The 24,172-nt window shown below is 45.7% G+C and overlaps 2 protein-coding genes across 3 annotated transcripts; both read right to left on the bottom strand.

Moving 5' to 3' along the window:
* Positions 1-5,668: 5,668 nt before the first annotated feature.
* LOC106564547 (centromere protein M-like) lies at positions 5,669-16,880 on the bottom strand. 2 transcript variants are annotated; one of them, XM_014130679.2, is made up of 6 exons: positions 16,656-16,880; positions 16,373-16,452; positions 16,036-16,134; positions 15,846-15,925; positions 8,014-8,105; positions 5,669-6,874 (listed from the first exon to the last, which is right to left on the bottom strand). In XM_014130679.2, the coding sequence occupies exons 1-6, from the start codon at positions 16,710-16,712 to the stop codon at positions 6,725-6,727; spliced, it is 558 nt and encodes a 185-aa protein (XP_013986154.1). In that variant the 5' UTR covers positions 16,713-16,880; the 3' UTR covers positions 5,669-6,724. The 2 variants fall into 2 exon arrangements, with proteins under 2 accessions (XP_013986154.1, XP_013986155.1); XM_014130680.2 differs by having other exon boundaries at positions 16,036-16,131; positions 16,656-16,836.
* Positions 16,881-17,291: 411 nt separating this feature from the next.
* LOC106564546 (putative RNA-binding protein Luc7-like 2) lies at positions 17,292-22,851 on the bottom strand. Its single transcript, XM_014130678.2, has 9 exons — positions 22,270-22,851; positions 21,690-21,784; positions 20,914-21,012; positions 20,583-20,693; positions 20,182-20,325; positions 19,645-19,821; positions 19,292-19,479; positions 19,002-19,184; positions 17,292-18,550 (listed from the first exon to the last, which is right to left on the bottom strand). The coding sequence occupies exons 1-9, from the start codon at positions 22,328-22,330 to the stop codon at positions 18,244-18,246; spliced, it is 1,365 nt and encodes a 454-aa protein (XP_013986153.1). The 5' UTR covers positions 22,331-22,851; the 3' UTR covers positions 17,292-18,243.
* Positions 22,852-24,172: the final 1,321 nt, after the last annotated feature.

The raw sequence follows: 24,172 nt of genomic DNA, 5'->3' as shown, positions 1-24,172 counted from the left end.
GACCTGGAACACCAGGTTGGTGCAATGAATTATACGGTAGAACAGAACCAGCAGGCTCCGGACCTCGTAGGATAAGAGTTGAATACTCCTGGTCTAGAGGCTATGCAAAGCCAACGCAACAGGTGGAATTATGGTGCACTGATGCTGGAACATATGTCCTGAGAGAACAAGTCTGCTGCCTCTACATCAAGCTATCTTGTTCAGAGTAGAAAGTCAAATTTTGTTGGTCACGTACACATATTTAGCAGATGTTATTGCGGGTATAGCGAAATGCTTGTGTTCCTAGCTCCAACAGTGCATTAATATCTAACAATTAGCTAGCAAAGACTGGAGGAGCTGATGGGGCTGTATTTTATGGCTGATGTCTGTGTGGATTGACCATTTTTGACCTGTGGGTATAGAATCCTATGAGGACAAGGTCAATGAAAAGCTGTGGGGAAATGACCTTTGGCTTAATTACTACATAGTTACATTGTTGCCTTTGAAAAGAGAACATTTAATAGATAAAAACATCTGGCGGGGGGGGGGGGTCTATTCTGGTAGTCACCTCTCCTGCCCTCTATCTTGGATGACTGTCCGGTTCCAGTGCAGGTCAGCAAGTGGTCAGTCAGCGATCTACCCCCACATCCTCCCTCCCCCTTTGACTAAAGCACGTGCATGATCTCTCTTGCACTCTCTCTCAACACACTTAAGTGCTACATACACACACACACACATTAGTCGCCACCACCCTGTTTCTTTTGGACATTTCCCTGGCTCTGCCCTTTCCCATTCCTGCAGTCTTATCGGTCAGTGTGGACGTGACTTTCTCCACAGAGCAGCATCTCAGGCGGGGCTCTGAGTTCAGATCACCCCCTCTCAGACCAGGCTGTGCCCGTTAGCTTGGGCGCTATGGAGATTTCCCAGTGCATTCCTCACAAGAAGTGCATGTCTAGAGTGCTGCTGATTGGTTAAGCCGAACTAGTGAATGAAATAATTGCTTCCATAAGCTCAATGCGGATATCTTGAATGACTACAATACACATACTAGTGCAAGGAATCAAAGTTGTATTCAAACATACTATGCTTAATTCTGGATTCAGCAATTTCTTACTTTGTGGTGCTGCTTGAATCTACAGTATAAGTCCACATGATTTGTAATAAATTGACATTTGCCTAGGGGCAAAATTGTAATGGTAAAACTTGACATTTTTTCCATTGTCTCCAGTCAAATGAAAAGTGGTGTTATGATATTAGCCTGGCTGGCCGGCTGGCATTGAGCTGATTGCCAAAGCTGTGGTTAATTGCCCTGCTGAAGCAACGACTATTAATAGTCTGGCTGTGTCACTCACTACACTGCAGACGTGACAACAGACACTGTGACACCCTCTCATCTCGTGTGACCCGCCTGCCTTTATCTCTCTTTATCCATCTCTTTCTTTCTGCTGACCTGTCCCCAAGGACAGCCGGTCTCCACCGATCAGACCACCGGACCGGCTGACCCCAGGCCAGGGGCATTAGAGTCAAGAGTCAGCCGTATGAAAAAACCCACAGGAGATGTGTGAACGTCATTTTATAGGTTACTCATTCTGTAACTATCAAGAAGTAAAGCATCCACTGGGCTCAGGTGCTCCCCCATCTTAGCCACTTCAGGTTTATGGTGAATTCAACATGCACCTGCAAACTGATTGATGTGCCCTAATAGAGGTTTCTGTTGTGCAGGTCAGCAAGCAGTCAGTCAGTGATCTATCCCCACCCCCCTCCCTCCCTCCCCCTTTGACTAAAACACGTGCATGATCTCTCTTGCACTCTCTCAACACACCTAAGTGCTGCAGGCACGCACACACATTAATCCCCACCACCCTGTTTCTTTAGGACATTTCCCTGAATTCAATATGCACCTGCAAACTGATTGCTGTGCCCTAATGGAGGTAGCCTAGTGGTTAGAGCGTTGGGTCAGTAACAGAAAGATCGGTGGCTCAAATCCCCGACCTGACAAGGTAAAAATCTGTCGTTCTGAACAAGGCAGTTAACCCACTGTTCCTAGGTTGTCATTGTAAATAAGAATTTGTTCTTAACTGACTTTCCTAGTTAAAATAGAATTGTATTTTTCAAACATAGTGCACATGACTGACCACTAGCATAGGTGTCCAGCCTCCCTTGTCCTCCCAGTATTGGGTCTTCCCCCCTCTCATGGTGTCCAACGGCATTATCTATCAGTGAGGAAACAGGATACCTCTCATGGTGTCCAACAGCATTATCTATCAGTGAGGAAACAGGATACCTCTCATGGTGTCAAACAGCATTATCTATCAGTGAGGAAACAGGATACCTCTCATGGTGTCCAACAGCATTATCTATCAGTGAGGAAACAGGATACCTCTCATGGTGTCCAACGGCATTATCTATCAGTGAGGAAACAGGATACCTCTCATGGTGTCCAACGGCATTATCTATCAGTGAGGAAACAGGATACCTCTCATGGTGTCCAACGGCATTATCTATCAGTGAGGAAACAGGATACCTCTCATGGTGTCCAACGGCATTATCTATCAGTGAGGAAACAGGATACCTCTCATGGTGTCCAACGGCATTATCTATCAGTGAGGAAACAGGATACCTCTCATGGTGTCCAACAGCATTATCTATCAGTGAGGAAACAGGATACCTCTCATGGTGTCCAACAGCATTATCTATCAGTGAGGAAACAGGATACCTCTCATGGTGTCCAACAGCATTATCTATCAGTGAGGAAACAGGATACCTCTCATGGTGTCCAACAGCATTATCTATCAGTGAGGAAACAGGATACCTCTCATGGTGTCCAACAGCATTATCTATCAGTGAGGAAACAGAATACCTCTCATGGTGTCCAACAGCATTATCTATCAGTGAGGAAACAGGATACCTCTCATGGTGTCCAACAGCATTATCTATCAGTGAGGAAACAGGATACCTCTCATGGTGTCCAACAGCATTATCTATCAGTGAGGAAACAGAATACCTCTCATGGTGTCCAACAGCATTATCTATCAGTGAGGAAACAGGATACCTCTCATGGTGTCCAACAGCATTATCTATCAGTGAGGAAACAGGATACCTTAGACCTCTTTAATCAGCATTAACACAGTGGATCCCAAACCTGTGTCCCCAATATTTTCTAACCAGGACCAAGTCTCAAGCAGCTTCCCAACCTATAATTTTTTTGAACACTCCACAAAATGTATCCATTAACACTTTTTATGGATAACAGATTACGGTTCACATGACAACAGCAAGAAACACCATTCAACTTCTCTACTTAGCTGCTGGTTATTCCTTTTGCCCAGCCCTGATCAGCGAGAGGAAGATACGTGTGCATCCTCGTGTCTCCACCTGAGCCTGTCTGTCAGTGGTCACCCCCTGCATACTTATTAAATACTGAATGATTTAGCACAGTGTGACAGTGTGTGTGTGTTACACTGTGCAGACATCTCCATTTCAGATGGCAGAATGCAAAACCCTTCTGAAATGCAGTATTCATTGTGTCATGTTCTACAGTGCAGAAAATAATTATAATAATTATAATTAAATAATAATTATAAAGTAATCCTTCTAACCCCCCCCTTAAAAGATTTAGATGCACTATTGTAAAGTGGTTGTTCCACTGGATATCATAAGGTGAATGCACCATTTTGTAAGTCGCTCTGGATAAGAGCGTCTGCTAAATGACTTAAATGTAATGTAAATGTAAAATATTTGGCAACAGGTCCCTCAGTCTCTAGAGCCAACAACGGCCGACACAGACATCAACAAGATGTTTAAACCAGTCACGACACGACATACACACTGAATCACCCTGAGGAGCAGTAGAGAACTGGGGTAAAGAGCAAGAGGAAGACACCCACGAGATGGACAGAGACACCTTAAGAGATGAAAGGGAGAGAACGATGAGGAGGAGGAGAGGATGTATATCCCACTAGGCACCAACTGGTTGAATCTAGAGTTGAAGTGGGAAGTTTACATACACTTAGGTTGGAGTCATTAAAAATCGTTTTTCAACCACTCCACAAATTTCTTGTTAACAAACTATAGTTTTGGCAAGTCGGTTAGGAAATCTACTTTGTGCATGACACAAGTCATTTTTCTAACAATTGTTTACAGACAGATTATTTCACTTATAATTCACTGTATCACAACTCCAGTGGGTCAGAAGTTTACATACACGAAGTTGACTGTGCCTTTAAACAGTTTGGAAAATTCCAGAAAATGATATAATGGCTTTAGAAGCTTCTGATAGGCTAATTGACATAATTTCAGTCAATTGGAGGTGTACCTGTGGATGTATTTCAAAACCTACCTTCGAACTCAGTGTGTCTTTGCTTGACATCATGGGAAAATCAAAAGTCAGCCAAGACCTCAACAAAAAAATTGTAGAGCTCCACAAGTCTGGTTCATCCTTGGGAGCAATTTCCCAACTCCTGAAGGTACCACGTTCATCTGTACAAACAATAGTACGCAAGTATAAACACCATGGGACCACGCAGCCGTCATACCGCTCAGGAAGGAGACGCGTTCTGTCTCCTAGAGATGAACGTACTTTGGTGTGAAAAGTGCAAATCAATCACAGAACAACAGCAAAGGACCTTGTGAAGATGCTGGAGGAAACAGATACAAAAGTATCTATATCCACAGTAAAATGAGTCCTACATCGAGATAACCTGAAAGGCCGCTCAGCAAGCAAGAAGCCACTGCTCCAAAACCACCATAAAAAAAGGCAGACTACGGTTTGCAACTGCACATGGGGACAAAGGTCGTACTTTTTGGAGAAATGTCCTCTGGTCTGATGAAACAAAAATAGAACTGTTTGGCCATAATGACTGTCGTTATGTTTGGAGGAAAAAGGGGGAGGCTTGCAAGCCGAAGAACACCATCCCAACAGTGAAGCACGGGGGTGGCAGCATCATGTTGTGGGGGTGCTTTGCTGCAGGAGAGACTGGTGCACTTCACAAAATAGATGGCATCATGAGGCAGGACAATTATGTGGATATATTGAAGGAACATAAGACATCAGTCAGGAAGTTAAAGCTTGGTCGCAAATTGGTCTTCCAAATGGACAATGACCCCAAGCATACTTCCAAAGTTGTGGCAAAATGGCTTAAGGACAACAAAGTCAAGGTATTGGAGCGGCCATGAAAACGCCCTGACCTCAATCCTATAGAGAATTTGTGGGCAGAAGTGGGAAAGCGTGTGCGAGCAAGGAGGCCTACAAGCCTGACTCAGTTACACCAGCTCTGTCAGGAGGAATGGGCCAAAATTCCCCCAAATTATTGTGGGAAGCTTGTGGAAGGCTACCTGAAACATTTGACCCAAGTTAAACAATTTAAAGGCAATGCTAATTGAGTGTATGTAAACTTCTGACCCACTGAGAATGTGATGAAAGAAATAAAAGCTTAAATAAATAATTCTCTATTATTCTGACATTTCACATTCTTAAAATAAAGTGGTGATCCTAACTGACCAAAGACAGGGAATTTTTACTAGGATTAAATGTCAGGAACTGTGAAAAACTGAGTTCAAATGTATTTGGCTAAGGTGTATGTAAACTTCCGACTTCAACTGTATGTTGTTTCCACGCCATTTGAAATACATTTGATGATGCTGAATCAATGTGGAAAACTTATTGGATATGCAAAAAAAGTATTCACTGTAAAGGGGTTTCGGGAATGTTTATTTTTTTTGCACCCACCTGAATCCAATTACATGGTTCAAATATGTTTATTTCACGTTGAATTTATGTTAGTTGAAAACTCAATCAAATGAAAATGAACTGACGTCTTTGTCCAGTGGGATAGCACACTGGAGATCTTCAACCAGGGGTTATCAAAATACCTGATCTGAACAGGAAGGGGATGTGAACTTAGACTATAGAGGAAATAGGTGGGAGGAGGGAGACGGGTAGGAGTGACGTCAGGAGTCTTCAAATAGCTGGTTCACAATTAAAGAGGTTTAACAGGATCTTAAGCACATACACATTTGTAACATATTGTACGAATTGCATTATTAAAAAAAATATATATTGCATACAAAATGGTTGACGTTGAACACAATTTTCAGGAACCCATTTTGGCTCTTGAGCACTTTCAAAACTACTGGCTGAAATTTTACAAAAGCATCTTTAAGATTGTATCAACTACATAAGCTGTTTATTTCTCACATAGGTCAAAGAAACACTACATAATGAAAGGTAAGGGGACATCAGTTGCATGGTTCAATTTTGTCACTATGTTGGGTGTATCCCAGAAAACAACGTCCTTTCTATCATCCTGTTTCTATAGCAACCAGAAAGCAATTTGGAGGCATTGAACCAATGGCTTTCGTCAGGCAGCAGGCACTCCACCTAATGTTAGTATGTTGACACAGCAACAAGGGACATTCTAAAATGTAGGGTTAGTGTGTAACCTCAATTATATTTACAAAGATACCAAATGGGATCAAAGCTATTTTTTTGTTGTAAATGGTTACAATGTGAACAAAACCAAAAATGTATTTTAAAAAAAAGGTACTAAGTACATGGTAAACATACTGTATATACAAACTAAATTTTAACAATATCACATACAGTCCACTCTATATAAACTTGTTACATTTATCTGTTTTAGAGACCGCGATAGCTATTGAGCACAAGTAACAGTCCATTTAACTACCTGGTCAACCAGACTTGGCTCGTCCATGTGATGTTCTGGACTGGGTTAAAGGTCAAAGATCACTCAAAGTTCTGCTGGTCAATGTCAGAGGGCACAGTGCAGCGGGTCAAGGTGGACAGGTAGAGACCAGTTGCCATAGGGACAAGACCGGCCGCTACCTTGAGAATGGCCAGTAATCGGTGTGCTGCCGTGGTCACGCCCTCTGGTGTCTGAGTGGAGAAAGGAAGATAGAGGAAATAAATAATGGAAAAAAAGAAGTTTCATGAAATAACAGAATGACACACTTATAAAAGATAATGAGTTTGTATTACCTGTCAGTCTATTCATAACAAAAGCTTCATGAAATAAACAAACAATAAACTCACAGCACTATCAACAAGGCAGGTCCTACAGGCTCTAGTTTTGTCACATCTGGACTACTGTTCAGTCGTGTGCCACCAAGAAGGACATAGGGAAAATTGCAATTGGCTCAGAACAGGGCAGCACGGCTGGCCCTTGGATGGCTCAAAGTAGAGGAGAGATTGACTTCATCACTACTTGTATTTGTGAGAGGTATTGACATGTTGAAAGTACCGAGCTGTCTGTTTAAACAATTAGCACACAGCTCAGACAACTATTCATACCCCACAAGACATGGTCTCTTCAAAGTCCAAGTCCAGAACAGACTAAGGGAGGCGCAAAGTACTACATAGAGCCATGACTACATGGAACTCTATTCCACATTAGGTAAGCAGTAGAATCAGATTTTTTTTAAACATAAAAAAATACACCTTATGGAACAGCAGGGACTGTGAAGCAACACAACAATTGGCACAGACATGCATGCATACACACATGATAACATACGCACATGTACACATGGATTTTGTGTTGTAGATATGTGGTAGTGGAGTATGGGCCTGAGGGCAAACAGTGTATTGTGAATTCTCTTATAAATATTGTAATGTATGTATTTGGGGCTTCCGAGTGGCGCAGCAGTTTAAGGCACTGCATTTCAGTGCTAGAGGTGTCACTACAGACCCTGGTTCGATTCCAGGCTGAATCACAACCGGACGTGATTGGGAGACTCTAAGGGCAGCACACAATTGGCCCAGTGTCGTCTGGGTTTGGCCGAGGTAGGCCGTCATTGTAAATAAGAATTTGTTCTTAACTGACTTGCCTAGTTAAATAAAAGGTTAAATACAAATAAATCATGTTTTTAAAATTGTATAACTGCCTTAATTTTGCCAGACCCCAGGAAGAGTAGCTGCTGCCTTGGTAGCAGCTAATAGCGATGCATAATAAATACAAATATAGTGTTTTACCTGTCAATCATGTCTATGCATTAACTTATACAGTTAACTCATACCTGATCCTCTGCACACAGTAAGGGGCAGTGGAAGGATGCAGCCAGCTTCCTCACAGAGACCAGCCGCTCAGGGGGCACTGACACATTACGAGCTGGAGGAGGAGACACAGACACACCACAAACACACAGATGATAGAAATCTTTCAACATAATGATGATAGAATGTGATCAGTGAGGGCCTCCCGAGTGGCGCAGTGGTCTATGGCACTGCATCGCAGTCCTAGCTGTGCCACTAGAGATCCTGGATCGAGTCCAGGCTCTGTCACGACTGGGAGACCCATGGGGCGGCACACAATTGGCCCAGCGTCGTCCAGGTTAGGGGAGTGTTTTGCCGGCAGGGATGTTCTTGTCCCATCGCGCTCTAGCAACTCCTGTGGCGGGCCGGGCGCAATGCACGCTGACACGGTCGCCAGGTGTACAGTATTGTGTTTCACTATATTGGATCACTCCAATATATTGGTATCACTCCGCGGCGGAGGGATACATCCAAGGTGAGGATTTAGAGATTTACTTCTGTGTACACCTGTGTCACAGCTGGGGTCCGCCCCTATATATAGACCCCATGGCCGCATCACGTTCTCTTTCATTTTATCGGCGGACGTCTGTATGTTTTGAGGTAGAAACTTTCTGAAGTTCGCTTTGTAAGTCACTGGTAAGTGTAATATCTTGTGTGGAAGTATACTCACTGGCTGTTTGCAGCCTGGAGCAGTTGGCCACATGGAAGCCCCTCTTCAGTGCTCCACTCGCTGTGCGTGGTTGATCTGCATCTTCCGCCCGTGGTTTGTCATGCTTGCGTTTCATTAGCGTTACACTACGACTCCGTGCGCATTAATATATTGGTGGCTCTTGCTGCCACAAACTGTAATTTACCTTACACAACTTGCTGACTGGCTTGTTCTATGCGTGTTGTGAATTGCCTTAACATGCTGCTGGTTCTCTGTTAATTATCCTGCATGTTCCTTAACGGGTGTTACTCCATATGGTTCTGTTTTTACTGCTTGGATATGAAACCGGTAGGTAATATTGGCTTTAAACAAAACAACAAAAAAAAATCAAATCCATTACCTGGTTGTTGTTTTTTTGTCTGCCTGTTTTTCCCACAGGGGTCTACCCCGGTGTTTGCAGCGGTACTGGGTAATTTATCCCTCACCGGGTTCCTATTCCTCCACGCGTGTCACGACATATCTCTCCCAGGGCGTCAGACACCTGCTCCGTGGCCTTGTTGGCTTGGCTGAGCTTATGGCTTCCCTTCGTGAAAGGTGTGATGGTGGCATCTGCATACCTCGTGTATGCACTGCCTGGGTTTGAGCCACACGGAGAAGGCAGCTTCCCTGTGGCTCAGTTGGTAGAGCATGGTGTTTGCAATGCCAGCATGGTGTGTGCAACACCAGGGTTGTGGGTTCGATTCCCACGGGGGGGCCAGTACAAAAAAATGAAATGAAATGTATAAAATGTATGCATTCACTACTGTAAGTCGCTCTGGATAAGAGCGTCTGCTAAATGACTAAAATGTAAATGTAAAAATGGCAGTGAAGTGCCCTACTGGATGCCTGTTTGTGTGGTGGGGACGAGCTCCCTCCCGCAGGAGTGGTGCGGCAGCTAGCTGTTAGTCCCTCTACTGGGCCCAGTACCCTTCCCAGGAAGCAAGGCCGGAGCCACCGCAGGCAGAGCCCATCTGCTGCCAGTCCTGGACGGGGGCATGAGGCGACAACAGCTGTTCCCTGTTCCCCTTGCAGGAGAGTTCTGCCAGGGTGGAATCCGCGACTAAAGGCGGGACCCCCCCCCCCCAAAGTATTTGATGCGGACTTGAAAGCCACACATGGGTCCCTCTTCTCTCTTGGCTGCCTTACCAACGCGGCCATGCTGCTGCAGGCCTACCTGCAGGAGGGCACATAGGAGCTCCTCCGGGAAGTGATGGAGGTGTCTCGTCTACTTTCCCTGCTCCAGAGGGTGGGGTTCCTCTCCTGCCCCATCGCCTTGTGCTAAGGGACGACAACTGGAGCTGCACAGCGTGCGGTGAAGCAACGGTCTGTTTTTCCCCACACGGGTCTTCCCCAGTTTTTGCAGCGGTACTGGGTAATTTATCCCTCACCGGGTTCCTATTCCTCCAAAGGGGTCACGACATAAGCTCTCCCAGGGCGCCTGACCCCTGCGCCGAGGCCTTATTGTCTTCGTTGCGCTTATGGCTTCCCTTTGTTACCGTCACCGCCATAGGAACATGCATGGGAGACCCAGGCGCTCGGGGTGCCAGAGGAGAGGCGGGCCCCGGCAGGACCCCTGACACACCCTTCCCGGCCGCTTCTCCCGGTCTCAAAGGGCAAAGTGGGAGGAGGGTGTGGAGTCCCCCTGGGTGTTATCCACAATGCTCGAGGGGTACCGACTCCAATTCCGGCCTCCGTCCTCCAGGTGCCTTTCGTGTCACCACGGTGGCCAACCCCCTGAAGAAAACCCTGCGACTAGAGATCTCCTCGGCAAGGGTGCCATCCGCAGGATCGAGACATCAGAACAGCTAGGTGGGTTCTACTCCACTTATTTTGTGGTCTCAAAAAGAGAATAAGGGTTTTGATCGATTCTGGACCTCCACAACCTCAATTTGTACTTGAAGGTACTGAGGTTCCACATGCTGTCCCCAGCCGCGTGTTGCAGGCCGTGTCCAGGGACCAGTGGTTTGTGATGCTGGACCTTGGGGATGCGTACTTCATGTTCCTGTTCACCCAGCTCATTGGCAGTACCTCCGATTCACGTTCAAAGGGACGGCTTACGAATTCATGGTTCTTCCCTTCGGCCTCTCCTTGGCACCCCGCACTTTCACAAAGTGCATGGACGCTGTGCTGGCACCTCTCACGTTGCGAGGATTGTTGATCCTCAATTACCTGGACGATTGGCTGATTTGTGCCCCGACCAGGACCCAGGAGACATACTCCTGACCCACATCGGCGGGCTGGGCATTACAGTAAATGACAAGAGTCATCTGACGCCCACCCGAAAGGTGGCCTTCATTGGCATGGAACTGGACTGGCCCAGCAGAAGGGTTGAGGCGATCTTATCGACCACAATCGGCAGGGGCGGGTGGTATCTGCCCTGACAATGCCTGTTGGGCTTGCTGACAGCGGCCTCGTTGATGATTCCTCCAGCCTCTTCAACGGTGGTTCAACTCCCACCGGCTGCACCCGAAGCGCCACCATCACTGCCAGCTGCGGGTGACCACACAGGGCCTCAGGGCATTGTTGAGGTGGCGCTGTCGCTCCTTTCTCTCAGGTGGGGTGGAGATGCTGAGGATGTACCGCCGGGAGCTGGTCAGCATAGACAACTCCCAGATTGGCTCGGGAGTGTGTGACCAAGGGCAGGTTGGCCAGCAACTGTTGGCTACCCCCTTGGAGCAGCAGGCACATCAATACACTAGAACGCTGAGCTGTACTGCTGGCCCTGCGGTCTTTACTTACACATCTGAAAGGAAGACATGTCCTGGTGAGAACAGACAACACCACAGTGGTGGCTTACATCAACCATCAGGGTGGACTAAAGTCCCACCGCCTCAATCTTATAGCACAGGAGCTCCTCTGGGCTCAGGTACGTCTAGCGTCTCAACGCATAGCGCACATATCTGACGTTCTGAGTGTGACAGCGGATATGCTCTCGAGGGAAGGCCCGCCACCTTAGGACTGAAGCCTACATCCCCAGGTGGTGCAGCACCTGTGGGACAAGTTCAGGAGGGTGCAGGTGGACCTGTTTGCATCCCTGGACAATGCACACTGTCCCCTGTGGTACATGTCGGAGCCACCAGGGCCTCTGGGCTTGGATGCTCTGGCTCACGATTGGCCAGGGCTGGAGCTTTACGCATTCCCCCCTTTTCCCCTGATCCAGGCTGTGCTGGACAGGACCAGGATGGAAGAGCATTGTCTGCTTCTGGTGGTCCCATACTGGCCCAGACAACCCTGGTTCAGCCTTCTCCTGTGTCTGTTGTCTGGGACACCTTGGCAACTTCCCCTGAGACCAGACTTGCTGTCTCAGGCATCCGAGGCCGCACCGCCTCAGTCTGTGGGATTGGCCACTAAATGGTACCAATGGTCCATGTTAGGACTACAGGAGCGTATAATGAGCACCATGCAGAGCGCAAGGGCGCCGACTGCTCTTGGCGCACTGGTATTGAGGTTGTGCCCGAGTCATGTGCGGTGCAGTATGTCATCCAATACCTGCAGTCTCGCTTGGATGAGGGCTTGGCAGCCTCAACACAGAGGGTATTTGGCTGCAATATCTGCCTGCCATGTGGGGTGGATGGACAGGCCAGTGGGACGCCATCACTTGGTCTGCAGGTTTATGAAGGGGGTTTGTCGCCTGCGTCCAGTTAGAACCCGCTCAATGGCAAACTTGGATCTCAATGTGGTCTTGGCAGCTTTGGCAAAGCCACCTTTCGAACCGTTCGAGTCTGCCTCCCTGAAACACCTCTCTATGAAGGTGGCTTTCTTGGTAGCAATTACTTCCATGAAGAGGGTGGGTGAGCTCCATGCTCTTTCAGTAAGTTCTGAGGGCTACCGGATGGACCCCGGTGGGAGGAGTATATCTCTCCGCCCCAACTCTTCATTCCTCCCCAAGGTTTTGTCAGACAGGCATGTGAACATCCCTTTTATCCTGTCTGCTTATGACCTCCCGGCAGCGGCGGGGGAGTCTGGGCCTCCCTCCGGCATGCTGTGCCCTGTGAGGGCACTGGCTGCCTATGTGGAGCAGACACGGTCAGTGAGAACAACAGACCAGCTCTTTGTCTGTTATGGTGAGAGAGTCCTGGGGGCTGGACTATCAAAGCAGAGGCTCTCTCACTGGATCGTGCACACGATTACGACAGCATACCGCCTGGCTGGCATGCCAGTGCTGGGATCTGTGGTGGCACATTCAACACAAGGTGTGGCTGTATCCTGGGCTCTACTGAGAGGAATGCCCCTCGCTGAGATCTGTGCTGCGGCCAGCAGGTACTGTCGGGTAAATGTGGCACCTCCCTCTGCGGTGGGTTCAACAGTCCTGGGCGTCGCCTCCCCTTCCGGGGACTGTACTGGGACCCCGCTTCCACATTGACGGTCCCTGCATCTTGGTGCCGCACTGGGACTTTGCCGCTGGCTGGCCAGGTCCCTTTAGCACCGACTAATCTGGTACGGGTATACCAATATATTGGAGAGATCCAATATAGTGAAACATAACGAAGGTTACATATGTAACCACGATTATGTGAGCTATACGGATCACTCCAATCCTCTACGGTGCTAGAGACACTGTAAAGTCCATGGAGAATAAGAGTACCTCCTCCCAGCTGCCCACTGCACTGAGACTAGGAAACACTGTCACCACTGATAATCGAGAATTTCAATAAGCATTTCTCTACGGCTGGCCATGCTTTCCACCTGGCTACCCCAACCCTGGCCAACAGCTCTGCACCCCCCGCAGCAATTGGCCCAAGCCCCCCACTTCTCCTTCACCCAAATCCAGACAGCTGATGTTCTGAAAGAGCTGCAAAATCTGGATCCCTACAAATCAGCTGGGCTAAAAGAATCTGGACCCTCTCTTCCTAAAATGATCTGCCGCAATTGTTGCAACCCCATTACTAGTCTGTTCAACCTCTCTTTCGAATCGCCTGAGATTCCTAAAGATTGGGAAGCGGCCACGGTCATCCCCCTCCTCAAAGGGGGAGACACTAGACCCAAACCGTTACAGACCTATATCCATCCTGTCCTGCAATTCTTAAGTCTTCGAAAGCCAAGAGAACAAACAGATCACCGACCATTTTGAATCCCACCGTACCTTCTCCGCAATGCAATCTGTTTTCCGAGCTGTTCACGGGTGCACCTCAGCCACGCTCAAGGTCCTAAACGATATCATAACCACCATCGATAAAAGACAGTACTGTGCAGCCGTCTTCATCGACCTGGCCAAGGCTTCGACTCTGTCAATACCCGCATTCTTATCGGCAGACTCAACAGCCTTGGTTTCTCTAATGACTGCCTCGTCTGGTTCACCAACTACTTCTCAGATAGAGTTCAGTGTGCCAAATCGGAGGGCCTGTTGTCCAGACCTCTGGCAGTCTATGGGGGTGCCACAGGGTTCAATTCTCGGGCGGACTCTTTTCTCTGTATATATCAATGATGTCGCTCTTGCTGCGGGTGATTCTTTGATCCACCTCTTCGCAGACGACACCATTCTGTATACTTCTGGCCCTTCTTTGGACACTGTGTTAACAAACCTCCAAACGAGCTTCAACACCATACAACACTCCTTCCGTGGCCTCCAACTGCTCTTAAAAGCTAGTAAAACGAAACGCATGCTCTTCAATCGATTGCTGCCCGCACGACTAGCATCACTACTCTGGACGGCTCTGACTTAGAATATATGGACAACTACAAATACCTAGGTGTCTGGTTAGACTGTAAACTCTCCTTCCAGACTCACATTAAGCATCTCCAATCCAAAATAAAATCTAGAATCAGCTTCCTATTTCGCAACAAAGCCTCCTTCACTCATGCTGCCAAACATACCCTCGTAAAACTGACTATCCTACCGATCCTTGACTTCGGCGATGTCATTTACAAAATAGCCCAACACTCTACTCAGCAAATTGGATGCAATCTATCACAGTGCCATCCGTTTTGGCACCAAAGCCCCATATACTACCCACCACTGCGACCTATATGCTCTTGTTGGCTGGTCCTTGCTACATATTCGTCGCCAAACCCACTGACTCCAGGTCATCTATAAGTCTTTGCTAGGTAAAGCTCCGCCTTATCTCAGCTCTCTGGTCACCATAGCAACACCCACCCGTAGCACGCTCTCCAGCAGGTATATCTCACTGGTCGTCTCCAAAGCCAACTCCTCCTTTGGCCGCCTTTCCTTCCAGTTCTCTGCTGCCGATGACTGTAACGAATTGCAAAAATCACTGAAGTTGGAGACATATCTCCCTCACTAACTTTAAGCGTCAGCTGTCAGAGCAGCTTACTGATCGCTGCAGCTGTACCCAGCCCATCTGTAAATAGCCCATCCAACTACCTACCTCATCCCCATGTTTTTCTGCACAACAGTATTTCTACTTGCACATCCTCATCTGCACATATCTCACTCCAGCATAAATTGTTAAATTGTAATTACTTTGCCACTATTGGCCTATTTATTGCCTTACCTCATTTGCACACACTGTATACAGATTTTTCCATTGTGTTATTGACTGTATGTTTGTTTATCCCATGTGTATCTCTGTGTGGTTGTTTTTGTCACACTGCTTTGCTTTATCTTGGCCAGGTCGCAGTTGTAAATGAGAACTTGTTCTCAACTGACCTACATGGTTAAATAAAGGTAAAATAAAATAAAAAACAATAAGAATAAATAGAGGCACCTCAAAAATGATGTAGAGAACGTGTGTTGCAGCCATGGGGTCTATATATAGGGGCGGACCCCAGCTGTGACACAGGTGCACACGGGAGTAAATCTGTAAATCCTCACCTCGGAGGTATCCCTCCGCCGCGGAGTGATACCAATATATTGGAGTGATCCATATTGCTCACATAACCGTGGTTACATACGTAACCTTCGTTTCCTCAGACACATTGGTGCGGCTGGCTTTCGGGTTAAGCGGGCATTGTGTCAAGAAGCAGTATGGCTTGGCTGGGTTGTGTTTCGGAGGACTCTGTACAGGAGTTGCAGCGATGAGACAAGACTAACTACCAATTGGATACCATGAAATTGGGGAGAAAACGGGGTAAAAGTACAAATTTAAAAAAAAAAAAATATTAATTGTGATAAGTGTTGATGAAAGGTGGATAAAGGAGAAGGATAGACAGGCGAGTTCCTTTCCTTACCACTGGTAACCAGGAAGCAGACTTTGCCCTGGAAGTAACCTGGGTCTAAATAATTGAGGGAGGTCTCTGCTGACTGGAAGCTGAGGAGAGAGAAAAGCAGTAGCATTACCACTGGAAGAAGAGGCCAGTAAAGCCACACAATAGGCCCATCTCCCCATGTATGGTTCTTATTGTCTGTATGTGAATATACCTGAGCTCTGAGGTTAGGTGAATGATGAAAACCACCAGATCTATCCGTGGCCGAGACTCCTCGTTTTCCATGGGTAGTGGGAGGCTTCTGGCCAACCTTCTGGTACAGAAAGAAGAATACAAGACTGTTAGAAGGGTTGTGACTAGATGGTATACAGCTACTTTCGTCAGGGTGACTTTTCGTAGCAGGTTAGGAGAGCATTTTAGTTAACCCTAATCCTTTTTTTTAACCTGATTCTCCTAACATGCTACGAAAAGTCACTTCCGTCCGTAGCTGTATACCATCTAGTCGAAACCCCTACCTAGCTCGCTAGTTGAGAACTCAATTCAGTACTTACACATTGACGTTGACAGTCTTCTCTTGAAGAACAACAGTGTCAGCTAACTTCTGCTGAAATTGCTCTTCGTTCTCCACCAGCTGAAATAAGAAACACATTCATTGAGTAACAACGGGTGAGTTAGCGGTGTTGTGTCAACTAACTAAACATAGATACAAATGTTGACTTCTGTGTATGTAAATGTATCAATAATCTGGATAGCAGTAATGTCACAATTGGTTTAGTGATAAGAATCTTTGGTAATTCGTTATGTTTGCTAGCTACCTAGGACAACGTTACTTACCAGTATGTTGGCCGTGTTTAGTCCAGGAAGTTTACTAAATGGTTTGAGTAAAGACATTTTACTTCCAAAAAGTCAAATTGTGTTATAAAACGTTCAACAATCCTGTCGCTAAATAGCTACAATTCATAGACAACTCCAATGTTATGGTGGAATAAAATAATTTTCATCCATGACTTTTGTGGCGCGTAATTTCAAACTTCCGTTAAACGTCATGACGTCTTCTTCTTCTGCCATTTTCTTAAGGAGCACGACTGTCATCTACTGTCTAAAAAGTGTAACTACACAAATGTAATCCTGCTGCTACCTCCACTTTGCACAATAACTTGGATATTTCTTCGATAAACAGTCAATTAAAGCTACATCCATTTTTGAACTTATAAATGAATATATACCCATTGATTCTTGAATGTAATGTATAAATGCCTCATGAGCAAGTATAAGCTTGTTATACTCCAATGTTAATAAACAAAATGTTAACCGTGTTTTGAGGTTATATAGTGTTAACGTAATTGTTTATATCATGGATGGTCAGTCCTGGCATCCATAGCTGACTATGAATTTGAAAGGTTACAGTTCTCCAGGCCCATCCCTCAGCTTTTTAGGATTCCAACATTAAGAATGGACAGGAAACATGAGTCACAATGGAAGCAGGACTTTTATTAACTTTGTAGTAGATGGCAGACCAAGGTAGATCCCCCAAAACATCCACCTTGACTCACAGCAAAAGGACTGTGTGTATGTGTGTGTCCATGGGTTTCTGCTGAAATGTATGCATCTATTCATGGTTTTCTGCCGGATACCAATAAAGTAAAAGTATGTAAAATGCTTGTGTACGTTGTCAACTATATTGAATTCTGCATGCCCATATTAGTGTGAAGTCTTAAGTGATACTCTCAAGTATGTTTATCTTTCAAAGGATGTGGTTGTTCATCACTGTTTGTGTATAAATCTAAGTTGTACACACTATACGCGCTCCCCCATATGAAACCGATCTTTGGATCCATGTTGGAACCCAGAAAATCACAACAGCATCAACATTGTCAATCATAATGATGATTTTAAAAAAAAAAAAACAGAACAGCATTAATAAAATAATGTTTAAATGGGTAGAACTTCCATCTCCCTCTACTAACCCCATCCCAATATCCAATTATTACATGAAATAAAGTGTTGCTCACAGTCCAACTTCCTTCCTTTCGTTCAAGGTCTTTCCCATTCATCCCAATCGAAAGCTCCACCAACTATCTTTGCATGCTCCCATCCTGATTTCCTTGTCCCAATTTTTCCTCTCCGCCCAATTTATATGTCGCACTTCAACATGAATGAACACACATACTCACTCACCACCCTCCTGGACCCTTCCAGCCAGTCCCAATTCACTCCCACCCACCAGGCCATAAACCTTTGATGATTGCAGATCTGAAAGGTCTGGATAGGTATAAGCAGTGTAGCTGCTACCATATTGCTTCCATCTTATAGATCTGCAAACATCTAAGGATTATGGCTCAGGTGAAGGGGTAAAGAGCCCATTAGAATGGACTGTTGCTCCATCTTTCTAAACCCCCCCTGCTCTAACATGACCTCTGTATCATATCTCCCCCGACTCCCTCTCCCCATCTGAGCTGGAACGTCTATCCCTCTCTAGCGACAGAGATCTCTCTCTTTCTCTCCCCCTGGCCATCATCTCTGGAGAGGTGGACCTCTCCCGGTCTTCCCTCGTCACGGGCTCGGGCCTGTCGTCTTGCTCCCGGGAGCGGGGTGGTCCCTCTCCTCCGCTCTCCCTCCATCTCTCCTGGGAAGGGGAGCGCCCTGAGGGTGAACGCCCAGATGGAGAGCGCTGAGACGGTGAGCGGGGTTCTCTGTCTCGGGTGTGTGAGGATCTGTCCCTGGAAGACCTGGGTAGAAGGAAATAGATCAGGAATTGGTAAAAGATCAAGCACCCGATGATAGACAAACAAAATTAAACCCAGACAAACTGTTTGGAAAGAGCTGGTTCGTATTCATTAGGGCACAGTATAGCAAAACATTTGACAATGTAAAACCTGGCAAAATTAAGGTAGTTGTACCTCCCTGTTTTAATCTAGTTGCTGCCTGATTTTAGTGACATAAGGGCTATGTGAGTCGTGTTCATTTGGGCACAAGGTACATAGAAAAACATTTTGCAACGGAAAAAGAAAACATTACGTTTTTTGTTGTTCAGGCAACCTGGTAAACTAAAAAAGGTAGTAGTACCTCCTGATTTCATTCTGTTCTCTTCTAGTTGGTGCTTGATTTTAGTGACATAAGGGCTATCTGCCATTTCCTAAGTATCACATCAGGGTTCCTGTCTGTCTGTTCGGGCCTCACCTCTTCCTCTTGCTCCTGTGAGAGTGGGAGCGCGAGCGATGCCCGTCCTTGTGTCTATGCTTACGTTCCCTTTCCCGCTCTCCTCCTCCCTCCTCCCGGGGACGAGAGGAGCGGTGTCGTCTCGAGCGATGGGAGGATGAGCTGCCTCCCTCCCTGTATCGTTCACCACTTCTTGATCTTGTCCTGTGAAAAAAATACATCAAAGTGGATTGTTAAAATACAAGAGAACGAGCATTTTGAAGCATTTGTTTGATGTCTGAACTGATGGGAACAAGTCAGATTTAGCTCACCTCCGGCGATCTCTCTCCCCCCTCTCTCTTTCTCTCTCCCTCTCCCGTACACGTTCAGTTTCGCGCTCCCTCTCCTTTTCCCTCTCTCGTTCTCGCTCCAGCTCCCACTCCTTTGCTTTCTCTTCCTCCTTTTCACGCTCCTCCCTTCTTCTCATTCGCATTCCTTCTTGCTTCTCCACAACGGCTTTCTGTAGGAGGAAAAAAACAAAGCATGTAACTAAGTACACAAATCCATCGCAACAACTGTGCTCAGACAGCTCAGGTTTTACACTTCCTGAAAAGCAAAGTAAACGTCTACATAACGAGTGATATCCTACTAGGTTCTGACTACTGATATATGGTGCGTGTCTCACCCGTAGCCTTTCCAGCTTCTCCCGGATCTCAATGAATCCCAGATGCAGTTTGCCTCCGAAGTGGTCAGCTAGGCGGCGGTCGTTGTCATGGAGACCTAGGTAGGCGGAGCACACCTCGCACACCCGGAGCTTCTGCTGCTGGAAGCTGGACGCCGGCATCGAGTTCCTGTATACGTCCTGGGAGAAAGCAACAGTAAACCAGACTGACGTTAGAACTAGGACACTGCAAAGTTCTTAGTGCGTATGCTGAGGTGTTGAAGACTAACTTTAATTAGGACATAGTACACAAATGCCTGACCCACTTTCAAATGACTGATATTGACTGACTTCTGGGATGTATTTTGAGTGCACATGTGAAATTCCTTTTATACCTGGCTGTTAAACATCTAAGAGGCCTTGCTGAAACAGGTTTGTATATACATACAAATATATACTTTTTTTTTTTTTTTACACGTTCATCTTTATTTAATCACAGTACCATTCCGAGCTCCTATGATTGGTTGTGACCACAACCATCCTTGACCCCTGCCAACTGACCTCTGCCTCCTTCTTCATTGCGCGAGTCTTCTCCACCTTCTCCAGGACCTCCTGTGCCTCTTCCACATTCCCCTCGCCCCCCAGCTGCTCCGCACGGGCCAGCAGCTTACCGATCTCCTCGTTCAGCTCGTGGACCCGCTCAGCCTGTTGATACCAGAGAGAAAGGGTTAGAATTATGACACGGTGACAACCAGAGCAACAAAGTGACAAAATCTCATTTTATTTACAGTTTCTTATACACGGTTGAAATGACATTTTCTGAAATGAATCAGATACATTAATCTAGAAAAACCAGAACAACAACACATACCATGGAATTGGATTCCAACTATACAGTGTCAATTCACCTAATGAGCATGTGGGGAACTATCTAAGTAAGACAAACAACAGGGGTCGGTCACCTTGGCGGCAACCTCAGCGCTGATCTCATCCTGCGTCTCAGCCAGTCTCTTTTTTGCTAGCTCAGTCCTGCGGTCACAGTCAGCGATGAATGACTGAAGGTGCTCAGCAGCCTGTGGTGACAGGGGATGATGAGGAGAGAGTTTAAAGTCACCAGATCAGAGAGAAAACATCAATAGATATCACATGGAGACAAAACAGAAGAAAAGAAAAAGAGGGAGAGAAAGAGACAATCCATTGATCAACAGATCACATGGAGTTTGCATGCAGAGGAAACGTGTGTATGTGTGGTAAACATGTATACTAGGTACATGACAGTCCAATGTGACTCACGTCAAGCTCAAAGAAGTACTCCTGTTGCTTGGATGCGATCTCGAAGTCAGCCCTGAGGGCCAGGTCGTGGACCTTCACACACTCTCCCAGGTCCATTCTCTATACGACGACAAGAAACATTCATTAAATTATTCACTCAAAGCTGTACCTACACGTCCTGTACTCAGGAGTGCAATTGACATTGTGTTCTATAAACACTACTGCACACAACCATTGTGACAAAGACGGTGTTAACCAAACTAGGGGTCGCAACCCCATGCGGGGTCACTTGATTTAAAAATGGGGTCACGAGAGAACTCCGAAATACAATAAATAAATTGTGCTTGGTTCATAGAACCTGGGTTACGTCAGTAAACTTGTAATAAACAGAGTGGTGTCTGTTTACTTCCTACAAAATGTGGATCTATCTTTAGAACCGTTTAAGCTACAAAATATTATGATCCCATCACTGAAAGATAAGACTCTCAGGAACACGTACGCTTCTTCTGTTTCCCTCTACAATGGCAGGACACATTAGAACAGAGTGGACAAGACCAGGCACTAAATCAATGAAGATGTTTTTTTCTACACAGAAGATCATACAAAAGTATTGCCTGATGATCTTCTGAACTTCCCAATATTTCAAACCATACTTTCTTCAGATTGAAATGCTGTCAAAAGTACTGATTTGTAAGACTGTCTAAGCCCCAATGATTTACAAATATATATATCAAAATATGGTCGCAGGCCAAAAAAGTTTGGGATTCCCTGGACTAAGTAATATGTCATGTACTCACAGTGCCGGAGAGAATGTCGTGAGGACAGGAGTCCAGCAAATGACTCTTGCAGACCCGCTCATCTGTAAATTTGATTCTCTGGCGCATGGTGTCCCCTACACGAAAATAAATCAGACATGGGGAGAGAGTTAGTGAGCTGAGCAATGTCATGTCAATCGCAAGAAGCAATAGCTGTGTGCATACCAGACACCACCTTCCTATTATCCAAAATTGTGATTACGGTGGGTGCGGATGCCCATGTGGATCATTCATTCCTGAAACCAAAACTAGATTAGTTTACTAAAGAATAAACTAGCTATCTGTCCAACGTTAGCTGCAGCCAGTCAGTAGTATCTCGTGGGCCAACAATATCCCAACTAGCAAACATCAACAATGTGACAAGGTCTGAAACGGAATGTTCCTTGTGTTTACTTTACTGTGAACACAACAAGTAGTTAGCCGTCGTTAGCATTCAGCCATTGGTCCCCAGGCTAAGGTAGCTTAGCTAGCTAACGTCAGCTAGCATGATAACAACTAGTTAAAAACATTTCCTCTGAAACATCGAGCGACACTGAAACAATGTAGCTTGTCGTTTACTCACCATCTCTACTTGTGCCCATCAACTGATCCAACATCGCTCGCATTTGCGCTTGAGCCGACATGTTTCTTGTTTATGTCACCGACACTACACGCCGATGGTGTCTGCTGCATGCAGCCTCGACCACAGGCCTCTGACGGCTCGTGGACGTCGAACAACTTTTCTCAGAGAGAACCTCAAGTTCTCGTGACGAATAGTTTGAAACAAACTAGCTCGCTAAAACCTTTTCTTGAGACCTTCCACCACCTTAACGTTTATAATTATCAAGTTTGTAATACCAATTTACAATGTAAATATTAGGTCGCTAAGCCTATTCCGAAATGTTTCTCGTCCCCGTTCGTCTCTCAACTCGAAGTATGGCGAGGGGACAGTATGCTGATTGGCGGGTAGTGTAATTTCAAAATCAGATTATTGAGGTAAACCCAAAGGTTTTTAGGTAGTTGTGAGACCAACCACAGTCCCTTGTTAGACCGTAAATATCATAGACATATTCTAACGTATTTATTAATTCGGTGTCCTTTATTTTTCGACTTCCTCCTCTTTCCGAGCGCGCTCTGCCTCGAAGGAAATGCTGGTTGGCTGAACGGCACAAAATGATGCAGTCCTCGCGCGCTGGTTGGCTGAATGGCATATAACGTCATTTTGATCGCTCTGTCGTCAGATATCGTACGCGTTTCTATTTATTATTTTTTTTGTTGAAAAAAGCGCTATAATAAATGTTAGTCAATGCTAGCGCAAGTAGCGCAAGTACAACTGAGTACAAGCGCAATTAAATTGTAGCATCGATGGCATATGAATCCACATAGGCCTAAACTGGATTCTATGGACAAAGACAGTGTGTGAGAAGCACATAATACAACAAGTCTGGAATTATCTATTCTATATACGACTGTTCATACATTGTGCATTACATGTATTTATTCATGTCTTGTTGTTTGATCTTTGTTGTCGTCATAAAATGCATTTGGCATTCGGCCAACACCGCGGATAGACATACGCCCTGAACCCGTCCATAAACATTGCTGTCCCGCCCACCCCAAACTGGAAAATGGCGACAGCTGTCCTGTGGCTCTCACGGAACCTCGTATCGAGGAATACGGGGGTAGTAAGCCGTAACATCGTCTTGAAACCGTCTAACACAACGACACTGAACCAAAGTCGAAATGCGGTATCAACAGCAAATGGCGGTGTTCAACCAAAGCCGGATAAAGTGAGTTTTCATGCATGGTCAAGTCGGTTAGTAAGCAGGCTAGGTAACCCTACACATAATGTGGGAGGTTCCTGACTCTTGGAGCAGATTGACAGCAGTCTTTGCCAATCACATTTTATGGAATTGGAGAGAGAACTGTGGGAGCCAATGAACTTGTGTATGTTTGATACGGAAGTAATTTGTCATTATTTTAGACACTTTGCGTCGAAAAATTATACTATAAAGCTAAAATGTAAATGTTTTATGTAATAAAGTATTGGCTTACACAGAATAAACCAGTGTAACATATTAACACAATAATAAATACCATGGAGTATTGGAGTGTCCATTTTTTTGGTCAAAGTCCATATCAATTGAATTAGCCTGTTTGTGGGAAATTAAACATTTCAGATCAATAATTTATTGTATTATGAGTATGGCACCCTGAGCATCTGCATTTATTATGTGAATCAATGAAATTGTTGAGGATTTATGCATTTTGAAAAATCCCATGTTATCTTATCTGAGGCTTTGAACCATCTACTGTGTATGTTGCTTGATGTGGTCATGTTTCTGTATGATATTAGCGATTTTAGTTAATGTAGTAAACTTTTTTCAGATTTGTAGATATTCTGAATTTCTTTCTTTTGCCCCATCACCCAGATATCCTTCGGCCTTATCCGCATGACCGCTGTAGTTATTCCCTTCCTGTACGTG

This window comes from Salmo salar, chromosome ssa12 (assembly GCF_905237065.1).
Source record: "Salmo salar chromosome ssa12, Ssal_v3.1, whole genome shotgun sequence".
Classification (NCBI taxonomy): Eukaryota; Metazoa; Chordata; class Actinopteri; order Salmoniformes; family Salmonidae; genus Salmo; species Salmo salar.
This window is presented reverse-complemented; position numbering and strand designations above follow the sequence as displayed.